The 14860-nt window shown below is 43.6% G+C and overlaps 1 protein-coding gene across 33 annotated transcripts in view; it reads left to right on the forward strand.

Annotated features, from left to right (window-relative positions):
- Window positions 1–14860, forward strand: part of cast (calpastatin) — a 70338-nt gene that overhangs the window by 28575 nt on the left and 26903 nt on the right. For all 33 annotated transcript variants that reach the window (XM_064309219.1, XM_064309218.1, XM_064309217.1 and 30 more), the window contains one exon: window positions 12315–12383. In XM_064309219.1, the coding sequence (XP_064165289.1) occupies window positions 12315–12383 (69 nt within the window). The remainder of the gene's footprint in view (window positions 1–12314; window positions 12384–14860) is intronic.

Here is a 14860-nt window from a genome sequence, read left to right on the forward strand (position 1 = left end):
AGCTCTGAGAACTATTCTCTTTGATCGTTTCAAAATCGCATTGCTTACGCAGTTTTCCTCTGGCTGCTCCGGTTTCCTCCCACCATCCAAAGGCATGCAGGTTAGGCTAATTGGAGACTCTAATTTGCCCATAGGTATGAGTGAATGATGTGTGGGCCCTGCATTGGATTGGCAACCTGTCCAGGGTGTATTCCTGCCTATTGCCCAATGCATGCTGGGATAGGTTCCAGCCCCCTGTGAACCTGACCAGGAATAGAGACAATGGATGGATGGATGGGTGGATGATTTACACATTAACAGGACAAGTAGTTGTCTGAATGTACATTATCAATAGCAAAGGGAATGACTTAGGATAATGGTTAGCTGTAAAAATCATTGGGGCCACCTTATATTGAACACAGGTCACTTTGAGGAGGACCCTGACCTTCTCATGTTGTTGAAACTTTAAACCTTTTGCACTAGGTTCCTGTCTGCGGAGTCCTATTGCCAAGGAGTCCTCTACATGCTCGCCATAAAGGTGTTTAGCTGGTAGCTCCAGAAAATAAAGACCACGAACAACCGATAACAGATGGTTTTCATCTTCAGGATTTTGTGCGGAGTGGAATTCTGTGGTTGGCAGGTAACAGCCACACGCGCATGAAATGCTTTGAGGCTGCAGGTGCTCACCTGGAAGAGATTGTTCCGTGCCCACCAGTGGCTCCAGGTTCCCTGAATTAGTTTCATATGTGCACCAATTGTAAAACCATTTTCATAGAATGTAGTGCGCCGGTTTAATTAAACTAGATTCAATACTAGTAGTAAAGAGTGACAAGTGGTATTTTCCACTCAAGGAAAAAACAAACGCAAAACCCCACACTGAAGTTCTCCCCCGACAGTCATGCCAAGAAATAATCGTTAATTAGATTTTAAAAAACGTGTTAAATAAAATGAGTTCAAACATGTAGTAGTTCTCAAACATGTACAGTTGAGGATTTAATTAACAGGGTGGCAAAACCAGTCATAAGCTTCATGTTTTGACTGGTTTTACTGGTTTACTGAACCAGGGAACATAGCTGGTTAGGACAGTAGGAGGAGCAGACCGGCGAAATGTGAAGTTAGACGTGTGAATTGCCCGCCTGGTTTAGCCTAGTTTTGCCATAATTTGGAATGCAGCGCTGTGTCATTTTATGGAACCATCAGCGTCATGTTAAATATAATACCAGTCATCAGGGATGTGATCATTCCCGATTAATAAGGAAATATAATATGGTTTTTAGCCCCTAAGTATTTCCCGGGATTAAAGTGTTACCCTCGGTGTTTACTGAAAGAATTAACGTCAGTCTTGCAAAGGGGGGCGGCAACAGTGCTTGTTCTGCACTTGAACTTGTGACCTTCTGGTTAACAGCCATAGTCCTTGACCTCTGACCCCATACTAATACAGTACTCCATGAACATTACTGCACATCAAGGCTTCCTTCCAAGAAGGAAGCTTTCCTCAGGTACAGATGATCCGTACAGAGACTAGTCAGGCTGGATGTGTGTAATCCATTTTATTCAGATTAATGCTTCATCTGGGCCGTGCCACAGAGCCTTCAGAAAAGCCAGTGTCCAAAGCTGCTGTTCTGTTCAATTCAATTCAATAAACTTTATTTATCCCCAAGGGGCAATTAATTACTGGGCATATCATCAATCAACATCAAAAACCAACGGGACACAATACACACAGTAACCTGACGTTACATACAACAGAAATTCAAATAAACAAAGTAGAAAAGAAAGTGCAGTCCAAAAAAAAATGCAATAAAAAGGTATGGAGTATGTATGTACGCGTAAAAACACATGCACATGTACAAATACAATTTTGCCACCATGTTCAGGACCCCCCACGCTCCCGTGTTCCGTTCACTGTATCTTTCTGAATGAGCTGTGTGCAGTTAGACCTATGCTGAAGCTCCCTGGATGAGCCAATGGCGTTGGACAGTCACGTGCGATGCTTCCCGTTCCAATTGTATGGCCATTTTGGACCCATGACTCCAAAAACCCACGAGTTTAAAACACTTTTTTTTAAAGTCAGGAAATGCTTACTCAATTTGGCACACCTAAATCCTTTTGTCGTTCTTCAGTTACATAGTGACAAACAGCAGTGACGAGCAGCAAATGGAAATGTTCACCCAAATTGTAGCAGGTGTTTGATTTCCCGCAGGTGAATGGGTTTTCAGGTTTGCGTTGCGGCTCAGGTTTTTAAATGCCGAATCAAAGCTTGCGTTTGGGCTGGGAATGGCCCTGTCGTCCACGTGTTAGTCACCTGCTGTTTGTACGGCACATTTAAAATAGAACCACAGGTATCCATTACAGGGTTTGGCCACCAATGGCTTACCGTAATTGAGCACCAGTTATAACGTGCATATTGACTAACCTGATTATCAACTCGCACTTTCCTCCTGTCTGCTCTTAATCTTAATCTACAGGAGGTTCTGGTTGGTAACAGGAATTTCCTGTGCTTCTGAATGGCTTCACGTGCATTGTATAACTCCTTAATTTCTCAAACCTCATCAGGTTTGAATGAGCTTCAACGGTAGAACTTTCAGTGTTTACCATACTGACACTGTGCATAAAGTTATATTTCTATTGAACCTTGTGGGGTAATTTGTCTTCTGCATTTGACCTGTCCTACCTACTTAGGAGCATTGGGCAGCCACAGTGCAACACCTGGGGACAGACTCCAGTTCTGAGGCCAGTGCCTTGGTCATAGGGGGAGGACATCTTGATGGAAGAACAGAAATCGAAAACCTACCAAACCTTTTTGCTTCATAGTATCTAGGCTTCTTAGTATTTGCCAATGCAGCAGCTAACTCGCAACAAACACTGTGCCTGCATCTGATCCCAAACCACAAGCTCTGTAGCCACGCCCACCCCTCCCCTCACAGAAAAGAGCACCGTGCCCAGAAACGCCGCAAATGCATTTTGGAATAACAAGTACAGGTAAACGGTGCACAGACGTGGCTAAAGTGTGTAAAGACTGAGATTGCCAGTGCCACATAGATATGCCTTAGCATTGTTATTTTATAATATTTTCCAAATAAAAAATCCTGCATAGTATGCCTTTAGCCCCTTAAAGAGTGTTCTGTGGTGGCGAATGGTCAGCCTACAGCCATCAGCAGGCCTACTGCCTCCAAGCAAAATGGCCACGTTGGAAACATCTTTCTCATTCTCTCCTTTTGACTTGTTTTGCCGTTCCGTTCAGCTTGTTTCTTGAGCTCAGAATCATTATCATTTTCTTTCTTTAAAAAAAATAATTTTCTCTTATTTAAGTTCAAAGACACATTGAGTGCAGGTGCTCTCTTTCACAAGGGTGCTGGATGTACACATAAAATACAACAAAAAACCAGAAAGGAAAATTGGTGTAAAGTAAAATAAATATTAGATATAGCATATAAAAGATACTACATATAGTCATTTAAAATGGTAACTAAAAGACGTGAAATAAAATAAATTAAAATGACTTAAAACATTATAAAACATTCACTCGCAATTTGCAATTTCTAAACATGACCTTAGGAACTTAATTTTTTTACGTTTTGAAGCCAGGCCTGAATGCAAACCTGAAGCAGTGGGAGGATGGCTCCCACCTTGATTCCCACCGGCAGAACTGGCATCCACATGTTCTTGCCAACTGCATGCAAAGGAATATGGATATAAGCAGAATGTTTGCTTTGTGCGCGCGCTTTTTAACAGTGCATATAAAAGCAGCAGTAAACCCACCCAGTAAGAGGTACCTTTGCATAATAAAAATAGTCCCTCTTTTTATTGGATTTATTGATTCTCTTGTTATTTAGTTCTTTATTCCCGTGGGAACATAGCTAACTGCAGTGTGGCGTGAACATGGTCTGCAGTAAGGGAAAATGGAGTTTCCTTTTAGGATGTTACGTCACCAATAATTAAAATTATTTTTTTAAAAGCAACACACTGTGCTTGCCCGGCTAAGTATGTGGGTTTTCAATTATTCCTTTGTTTACATCAGGCAAGAACCAGCATTGTACAGAATGTGTGCATGTTCTCCTGTCCTTATCCATAATTCAGAAGCATTTAATTTCATTTATTTTTTGGTCTGTTTACAAGGCAGCCACTTCCTCAGTCAGACTCTGTTCACGGTTTTGGATCCGCTGCTCGCTATCGTTTTGAGATGGCTCTGATCTGCCTGCGCCCCCCTGGTGTCAGCGCCCTGACATCTGCTTGTGGTTTTTGGAAGTGCGCAGGAGGATTCCAGGCCTCCAAAGCAGTTGCCAGGCCTCAGCAAACGTTGGGTGTGTCCAAAAATAATCCACAGCCTTTCTGTTACACTCTTTCTTTCATTTAATTCCCCCCCCCCCCCCATGTAAGATCCTGTTCGTTGGTAATCACTTGGCAATATTTATGAGAACAACATTTCATTTTAGTTTAATTTAGCGGTTTACTTGTCAAGGTCAATGTGCATTAATAACATTTCTGTAAATGTGCCAGAGTTAGCCAGGGAGGCTAATTTTTGTCTGTAGACCTTGGGCTACATGTCTTTGGATGAACATTATGACTAGCTGCTGCTGCTACCTTGTTATTGGGGCGTTTGGGGGTGAAGAGGAACTCACAGTAGCAGTGCAGTGGGTTAGGGTATTGGGTCAGAGTGACCTGCTATGCAGTGTGCTCTTTCTGGGTCTTGGGTAAGGGGGGCGAGGGGGGGGGGGGGCAGGGTGGAGCGTTGTGAATCTTTCAAAAACATTTGGAAATCTCCTCCCATGTAGCCTGTGAGATGGCAGAACCTGGCAGCGGCCACTGGCACCAGCTGGGCACTGTGTCTGCTACAGACCTGGGTCAACTACGTATTTGTTTTGGATTCAAATACTTTTCTACATTTTCTGGTCTTGTCTGGTGTATTGGAACCAATGATATCCTATCAAAAACGGCAAACTCTGCCTTCTGGTCATATTGGCAGGCTCGATTACACCAGGCAAGATCAATAGAGCACAGAAAAGTGTTTGAATCCAAAACAAATACGTATTTGACCCAGGTCTGGTCTGTTAGCTTTCTGGTGATGTAGAACCTACTGTGTTGTGCTTTGTGTCTGTTAGCATGTTGCTAATGTAGAACCTGCAGTATTGTGTTTTCTTGTGTCTGTTAGCATGTTGCTAATGTAGAACCTGCAGTATTGTGTTTTCTTGTGTCTGTTAGCATGTTGCTAATGTAGAACCTGCAGTATTGTGTTTTCTTGTGTCTGTTAGCGTGTTGCTAATGTAGAACCTGCAGTATTGTTTTCTTGTGTCTGTTAGCGTGCTGCTAATGTAGAACCTGCAGTATTGTTTTCTTGTGTCTGTTAGCGTGCTGCTAATGTAGAACCTGCAGTATTGTGTTTTCTTGTGTCTGTTAGCGTGCTGCTAATGTAGAACCTGCAGTATGGTTTCTGTGTCTTACGTGTGTATGTGAACTGCAGTATGTGTTTCGTGTCTGTTAGCGTGCTGCTAATGTAGAACCTGCAGTATTGTGTTTTCTTGTGTCTGTTAGCATGATGCTAATGTAGAACCTGCTGTATTGTGTTTTTTGTGCCTCTAGCATGTCTTCTCAATGTTGACCTGCTGATTGTGTTTTGATGGCTCAGCATCTCAATCAGCAGCTGCACAAATGCAACAATGTTTTGTGAAAATGATTCACCTCCATGCACATGAACAAAGTTTGGACAAGTTTGTCCCAACTAGTACTTAAATGACACTGAAGAAAATGGACTAATGCATGAGGCAAATAGCAAATGAGAAGAGAGAGAGAGAGAGAGAGAGAGAGAGGATCAGAACACTCCACCCTGTCGTGCCACGGGTGCAGATGGAGGTACCGTACGCTGGCTCCGACAGGAAAGCACACCTTTCCAAATCTGTCACCTGTTACCTGTTTGCAGAAGCCGAGGGCTCTTTGAAGTGTAGGTGGATCACACCTGCTAAATTTGATGCCGTGATTCTGGGAAATGTGTGTTTTGAATAGCAAATTTTTTATAAATTTCACAATATAAAGGTATGGAGTCATCTCAGGCAAAATAAGATCACTTCATACTTACCTTTATTCGGTATTTAAAAATGCATAATAAAAGCGACTTACCTTTATTAGGTGTAATAATAAAAGCGCATTAAAGAACTGCACGTGTGCCTGCATACATATGCATACATTTGACTAATACTCAAACAAATTGTGAGTAAAATACATTTTAAAGTTACATTTTGTAAACCTGGAATAGTGGGGCTTCTGTGTTGCAGTATTTAAGGTCCAGGGAGAATGTTTCTAATAATTTTATAATTATAAGCATATAATAATAAATAATAAATATAGGCAGCAGTATAGTATAATGGGCAAGGAACCTTAAGGTCACAGGTTTGGGTCCCAGGTAGGACACTGCCGTTGTACCCTTGAGCAAGGTACTTAACCTGCATTGCTTCAGTGTATATCCAGCTGTATAAATGGGTACAATGTAAATGATATGTAAAAGTTGTGTAAGTAACTTTAGATAGGAGCGTTGGCTTAATGCCTGTAATGTAATGTAATAAAATTGTGTGACAGTTGAAGGGTGTTAGTTAAGGTAAGGGTGAGTGGAAAAATGGGAACTGACAACGGAAGTGAGAATAATCTTCCTCAAAAATACTAAATAAGCCATGACCGTAATAGTGGTCATGCGTGTGTGTTCTGACCATAACAGTAAGCATGAGTGTGTGTTCTGACCATAGAAGCAGTCACGAGTGCGTGTTCTGCATGTGACAGTGGTCAGGTGTGCGTGTTCTGACCATAACAGTAAGCATGAGTGTGTGTTCTGCGTGTGACAGTGGTCAGGTGTGTGTGTTCTGACCATAACAGTAAGCATGTGTGTGTGTTCTGAGTGTGACAGTGGTCATGTGTGTGTGTTCTGAGTGTGACAGTGGTTATGAGTGTGTGCTCATGGTGTGATACCAATTGGCACAAACATGTTTTCCTCCCAATACCCTAGTTTCTTCGCTTTTGGGAATCTCATGGGGGTTTACAGTTTACGCAAGATGAATCTTTTCGGTCGAATTGCAAGAAAGGCCCACCCCAGGTTAGTTTCTGAGAGTCTTCCCAATCAGACAGAGATCTGAGCCTGTATTGGGGGGAAAAAACATCTCGCATTAGGAGTGCTGATCTACGGTCAGGCTTAGCTCAGCCACATCCTAACTTTATTCATTATGAGCTACAAAAACTGGTCCTAGATCAGCTGTCCTACTCTGTGATGCTTTATGCTTTATGAATACTTCCCCCTGTTCCCCAATCCAAAAGTTCTGCCCTGTAATGCCCCGTGACCATCCGGTGGTCCCACAGGAAGGGTGCGTGTGTATTCCCGGTACCGTGATGCCGGTGGATCGTTCGGCTGAGATGACGGTGTTTTGGCATCAGCAGGTAACCATGGAGACACCTGAGCTGGTTCCTTATTTAATCCACTCCGTGCACACCCAACCAGTAGTGGCGCCAGGATTCCAGTCATGGGTGTACCCAAAAAGATTTGTGGGTGGAGCGGGGGAGGGGGGAGGGGTTTGTGATCGTGGACTAGGGGGGAACCTCTGATTTTTTTGGAACGTACCAATCAAAAACTGGGTGTCCTAGGCATACTCGGGACACAGTGTGCTGTTGCCAGTGCACCGCACCCAACCAAACCCAAACAAACGGGAGACTTGGATGTGTAAAAATGCAGCCGAACTACAGTTTTTTTGTGTAAGGGCAATGTGTCATCGTTCAACAGAGAACAACGCAACGCATGCGCAGTTGTATGAGAGAGTTTTGCTGGGAATTTTGGCAAAAAAGTTGTCAGTGAAATTCAGAAGAATTTTATTGGCGGCTGGTACGAAAGCACTGATTTATATTTGTTTTTTATTTAAAGTAAAAGATTATTTTGATCTTGCCGGTGTAATACAGGCATTTTGAATAGAGTGCCTTGGTTCCTGTTTTGCTTTTGATTCAGCTCCATCAAAGAGCACCACCGCCCAGCCACCAAAAGTCACACCTTTTTTTAAAATTGGGAAGCAGATACCCGTTTGGATGGCACTCCGCTCTGATGTTGGGAGTGCGTTACCGTTAGCAACACGCCTCGGCAGCGCACGGGTGAGTTTATGACCTCTGCTGCCGCTGGCTCTTTTTCGGTTTTGCTGTTTGTTGTTCTCCCAGCCCTGTCGCTCAACAACACCCAGACCCCCCCCCCCACGGGGTGTGTTGCGTAACCTGACTGAAAAAGAGACTGCGTCTGTGCTGCCTTCTCCTGGCTAGCGCAGAGCAAAGCTATTCAGGTCAGTTCCAGGCCCGGTTCAAACGATTATTTGAAATACTTGATTCAAAATAATTTTATATAATATAATGTTTTTAAATGATTTTCTTTAATTTTTTTTTTAATGAGAGCCGACAGTCGTATTTCTTGCTTTATTCCGACAGGTTGAAAGCATTGAGGGTAACAGACAGAATAGGGATCACAGCTCAGCAGATGCCCTGTCGGGGAACTGAACCCATACCCATGCGGGATTTGGTGGGTGGAGGCCATGGGTGGGTGCAGGGGAGATCATACATGATAAAGAGTTGTCTGCTCTGTGGTGACTGTCATTGTAGTGTAGTCTGTATAACCTTGACATGAAGTTATTATTTTAGTTTTTCTTTAGAATAGCTTCACTTTTTAATGAGCCCTGCAGTATTTAGTTAGTCGGCCAAGTCCATACCAAGTCCACGGCTGTCACCGTGACTATAGTTGTACCCTTCTTTGCAATTCAAAGGCTGCAGGTTTGATTACCGCTTTGGGGCGCTGCCATTGTGCCCTTGGGGAAAGGCACTTAACCCGAAATCGCTTCAGTAAAAATATCCTGTTTGTATAAAATGGGGCCGTTTGTCAAAATGTAATCTGGGCAAATCGGTAGGATAAGAGCGTTCGCTCAGCGCTGTAACGTGAGATGGCCGACTCCTCACTGAGGCGATCAGCGGCCACATCACAGCAGTGAAAATGATGACGTGAGCGAGCGAGCAGTTTGAAAGCATTCGGGATGGGCAAAGGCCTTCCAAGGGCTTAAGGGCAGTCTATAAATGGTGGCCAACCAAGTGCATTAACAGGGATTTATTTTCCCATAGATCCACCCTCGATGCTTTTATGGCTATTAAGGATCCAGTCTGTGCAGGGTTGAGTGTGGGGTGGGGTGGGGTGGGGGGGTGGTTAAAAATAACCCATTGCTCCTGGGTGGTGACAGGACTGATGCATCACCTAGCGATGGAAAGAATACCCACAGACCAGCTGGGCAGGGAGGGAGGCACCCTCAACACCGTCACACCAAACAATGGCGGGCTTGGGCGGGCCTCGCCCTTGCGTGAGCGCCACCCAAGCCCTGTTTTAGCGGTTAGACCCATTAAGGGGCAAGGTCACGTTTGTGTTTTAACTGAACATTCTAATGCTGTTGTTTAACAGTCGCTACTGGTAATTGAAAGGAATTCATATGTAATTGCATTTGTATAGCACTTTTCCAATGCTCAAAGTGCTTTATAGTGATGAGTGGGAACTCACCCACACCCACCACCAATGAGTAACACCCACCTGAGAAATGCACGGCAGCCATTTTGCGGCAGAACACTCGCCACACATTATCTAAGGTGGAGAGGGAGAAAACATTTTTTTTTTGCCAATTAAATCTGGAACCAATGGAGTTCTAGAACACTGACTTAGAATTTTGAGGAAAAAAACATTCCAAAAAACCTGCTGTTCAAAGGGTATGGCTGACACTGGAGGTGACCAGGTCTGTGGTGTGCAATAGGGCTTCATCACATTTATCCCTCAGGAAGTTGTCTGGATCAAGCTGCTGTCTGAATCACTGATACCCCCATAACACTGGTAAAACTCCTGCAGTCTATGGACCGTTACATTCATTTTTACCAATATTTAGAATTTAATTTTTAGAATTTTTTTTTAGTTGCTGAAAAATTTAATTATAAAAAAAATAATTTAAAAAAATAAATCATTGAAAACATGAATAATGTGCCCTGTGATAGATAGGTGGCCTGTCCAGGGTGTAATCCTGCCTCTCGCCCAAATGCATTCTGGGATAGGCTCCAGCACCCCCCGTGACCCTGCCCAGGATAAACGGCTGTACAGATAATGGGTGGATGGATTGAAAACATTTTTCTTTTCTCCAAGTTGACGTGTTGTAAATGCGTGCTTGTCCCAGGTCTGGGCGTGTGGTTTGGCAAGCTGTACGGTTCTGCTGGTGTCAGGACAGGCCAAAGTCGTGGCACCTGTTTGCAGACCTTGCTGTGCTGAGTTCAAGATGGATGGGTGTGGTAGCCCGTCAGGAGAGAGCGAGAGAGAAAGAGAGGGTTGGGTAGGAGAGGGCGGAGAGGGGTGTGGAAGGGGTGCGGTGCACGATTTTTGTCGTCTATGCATGTCAATGCAACACAAAGCGACAGCTTCCTGACTCCCCTGCTCTTCACCGCAGCCTCCGTATTGGTCCCGGCCCGGCGGTGTAATGGCGAGGGAGCTGGATTTGGTTCGGTTCCCAGCTGCAGTTATGTCACTTCACTACGTCACCGCCCTTCAGCACACCGCTCGTATCCAGGGCAACCAGCACAACATTCAGCTGTTTTGCTTCGTATCCCTTTTATACTGCTGGATGTACACTGGAGCAGTGCTGCTTAAGCGTCCTGCTCAAGAGCACAACGGCTGCGTCCCACCCAGGAATCGCACCTGCAGCCGCTGGGTTGCAAGCCATTCACAGATATACCCTTGAGCAGCACAGTTAGCCTTAAGTTCATTACTTTACATTACAGGCATTTAGCAGATGCCCTTATCCAGAGCGACTTACAGAACTTTTAAAAAAATATATAGATTTTTTTATTTACATGTATCCAATTATACAGCTGGATATATACTGAAGCAATGGAGGTTAAGTACCTTTTTCAAGGGTACAACGGTAGTGTCCTACTGCGGAATCAAACCTTTAGCTTACAAGACCAACTCCTTACCCATTACACTACGCTGCTGCCTCTGTAACATATCCCGCTGTACCAATGTTTTGTATGTTAAAAATTTTTTTTTTTAAAGTGTAGTCTGTGTAAGCTTCTCAGGATAAGAGTGAAATGCAGTGCTCCTCCAGTTTACAAAACTGTACACAGACTGGTAATAGACTATTGTTATTGAAACGATGAGATGCACTCATGGTTAGGTTGAAGCAACAATGTGAAAAAATTCATGGTATGTTATCGGTTAGCCTGATTAAAAACCGCCCTGTATGCCTGTGTCCGTATGTCTATCTATAACCCAATTTTTGGCTGTCTGAGGAGGCTAGTTCTGACTGCATTGTTCTTAGTCGTCTACATTCTTTTGTTTTTTGTTTTTTTTCCAATTCTGTATGCACCATGATCAGACCTGGATCAAGTACTGCAAGTTTTTCAAAGACTTTAATCCTTTCGATGCCGGTGAAAGCATTCCTCATTTTTTCAGCCGAAAATGTGACTGCGGCCTGTGTGAAAGGGTGGGAAACAACTTTGTGCTGAATACTGGTCAAATTAGATGTTTCTTGTTTACAATGTCCCTGGGACTGACCCTGAAACTTTGAGTCTCGTTGATAAGGTTATTGAAATGTTCTGCCCTTCTCCTGGTGCTGATAATATGAGCAGCGGTGCTCCTCCTCCACTGGTGCTTGTTGTTCTGAACCTGTGTTTCACTGATTCAGAAGGGGGCATCACCTGTTTAAAAAAACATCACCAGTTTTTTAAAATCACCCTTTTTCATCATTTTCATTTCAATTTGCTTTTTTGATTTTGCTTCTTTGATTTTGATTTTTTTGCAAAAATAATCAACTAGGCCATAGTGATAGTTGAAAATAAATCCTCAGTGTTCTGGCTACTAATGTTTGTTTTGTTTTTTGTTCTAAAGTATTTTTTTATATCAAATATATTAGTAACTAAGATTTAGTGACATTTAGTAGTAGAGTTCTTCTAACTAAGATGGGGAGGTTTATTTAGTTCTGATATAAAATCGTTCAGGAAAAATCTTCAATCAAGGGTGAATTATTTTGCTTCCCTATTGTACCTGTACATTTTCCACCTTACAGGTATATCGCTGCTGCCACAATTAGGAATCAAAGCTTTATATGAATGAACAAAGACAACCATTTTTTATTGTTTTATTTTTTAGAGCATGAATATGAAATGTAGCCCTGACTGAAAAGTGTTCTTCTCTGTGTATTGACAGTGTATTGATGCTGTCCATAATGTTTATCTCCCTCTCCCTCTCTTTTTCTCCCCTCCCTCCTCCCTCTCTCCCTCCCTCCTTCTCTGTCTCTCTGTTTTGTCTGCAGTCTCAACAAAAACAGCCCACTTCCGCCCCAGTGGGGCTGGCTTCCACTGGGAAGCCTGCTGAATTTGAGGTACAAACCCTCTTCTCTGCAAACATCTCCAAAACTGGGACAAATACACCAACCCCAACCCTAACCTCTTCTCTCCAAACACCTCCAAACCTGTTCAAACCAGGGACAAATACTGTAAACCCAGCCATAATCCTAACCTCTCTAAACTTGGGACAGATTACAGAAAACCCTTCAAACTCTTTAGATGCAGCTGAAATGTTGAAATCACTACTGCAGATGCCAACAAACCACAGAATTTTCAACAAACCACATTACATAATCATTTTTCTCCGACTCTTGAATAGACATTTCCTTTAAAGCTGTCTGTGATCACTGCAGGATTTCACTAGGGTATGGAAAGGGGTTTACAGGGGAGAGCTGCGCAGATCCCCCTGTCCGGCCTGTTATTAAAAAGCCTTTGGGTAACAGGCAGACTTATGTGCCGACTGCGCAGCAGAAAAGGCCGGAAAAGAAACCTCAGCTCTTCCTCCTGTTCGGGCTGGGGGTGTAGCCCCGCCCCTTTCCTGAATATGCACAGTGGAAAAGCACTGTAACCCTTTGAATCCCAAAATAAGTTGCATGCTTCTGAATTGATAGTGTATTGTAACTTTTTTGGGGAGTTTTTGAATTCATTTGTTTTAATGCAATATTTGTTATTAACATTGAATAAGTAGCCTAAAGCATTGTCATGTCTATCATGTCTCCGGAAAAAAAAAAATCCTTTTAACTTTTTAAATGCATTACATACCGCATAAGGACAATTCAATGATTCCGTACATAAGCACAGATAATATAGTTTGGCTTTTACAAATGCAAAAATCAAATGCATTAATGCAAAAAAAAATAAATAAATCTGCATATGTGTGCAGTGAACAGCTCAGAATAGGGACAGAAGCAACTGGTGTTTCAAGCTGGCAATGCAGAACTTATCAGATACAAGGCGGAGTGATTCATGAATCTGCTAATAAACAGACATATCTACAGGTGGTGAGCTCCAAAATGTTATCGGGAATATACAGGGACTTCGTAGGATGTTGTGTCCACCGCATGTGTCCAGTACAGCCTTGTGTGCGATGTGGCATGTAGCAATGTGTGGAATTCTGCGGGGGGAATTTAGTGGCAGTCTTCCATGAAAAATAGAGTATCAGCTCGGGTTAGATGATAAAAGAATTACATTCCATCTCAGACGTTGTTTCAGGATATTCCGTAAATGCATGACTGGGGTTCCGATCAGGTGCCTGAGAAGGGCCTTGACAACATGGACAACAATCTCTCGATCTCTGCCTTGTTGTGCTTTGATGATGAGGCGCATTGTCACCTTCGACAATATCCCTTCTGCGGGAAAGAAATGTTTTAACGCGAGGAAAACCACCAGAACCCTTCGCTGTTCGATCACTCTGGTGTTCTCTGCCCTGGCTGGAACTTCGGGTTAGATGGAGTGAAGAAGCACGTGTGAGCACATCCAGGAAAAACCGCCTGCCACGCCCCCTCCCCCTTTTACCAAAAACCGTGGCCTGAACTTTGACAGGCAAGTGTGAAGAGGCGGAATGTTCCAGCAGGGTGACATGATTTATTTCCCCCACAATGTGACCACCAGGCGACCTCTTCGCAAGGTGTCAATAATTAAAATATCAGTGTGAGGAGAGTGAGACATTATTAATTGGTGACCTTCTAATAACATTTTTTTGTCTGGAAGGGTCTTTTTTTTCTGTGTGCGTGGGTGTGGTCATGCAGTGTTTTAAACCCCACCCCACCCCACCCTGTGACTACCACCACTGGCCACCCCCACTGGCCTCATCAGATAATCCCTTCTTCCTGGGAACGATGTCATCAGGCCAGGGCCACGCCCGTGTTGTCAGCGTGTTATGTAATTTTCCCGGCGACCCGCGTTTCACACGCCCGCATCGATTTTTCGCAGGAACAGCAGACGTGGCGAGACGCAGCGAACGTCACACTCCACCCCCCCTTCCCCCGCGCTCTTCCAAACGTCAGTGTCTGGCCTGTGTGAGTCAGTCAGTGGTCAGCACCGCATGTCGAGCGCTTAGCGGGACTTTCGCTGTTAGCGGCTGGATGGCTGTGAGAGTGAGGAGTCATCTGCGCTGTTGCGCTAACAGAAAACTGTGTTTCAAAGCAAAAAGGCGAATCCATCGCCTGTAGGGAAGAGACAAGGAAGCCCTTTGTGCCGGGACTAAGTCTCCATTGCAGCACTTATTGTACTTTGTATCGTCGTCCTGTTTTTGTAGCTTGTAGTGCCCCCTAGTTTGGCTTAGCATAGGTTAAGTCAGAGTAATGTTCACTGTGTGAACTGGACTTAGTGTTCTTGGCTATGAATAACTGTACAAAATGAGTATCGGGCCTTATCAGACCTGTGTTTTGTAGTTGTTCCAATGACATTTGGTATGCACTTATTTTACATTGCTTTGGATAAAAGCGTCTGCCAAATAAATGTAAAGTAATGTATGTCACAGCGGCACTGATCCCAGGGGATTTTAAGCATT

The sequence above is a fragment of the Anguilla rostrata genome, chromosome 14 (genome assembly GCF_018555375.3).
Source record: "Anguilla rostrata isolate EN2019 chromosome 14, ASM1855537v3, whole genome shotgun sequence".
Taxonomy (NCBI): Eukaryota; Metazoa; Chordata; class Actinopteri; order Anguilliformes; family Anguillidae; genus Anguilla; species Anguilla rostrata.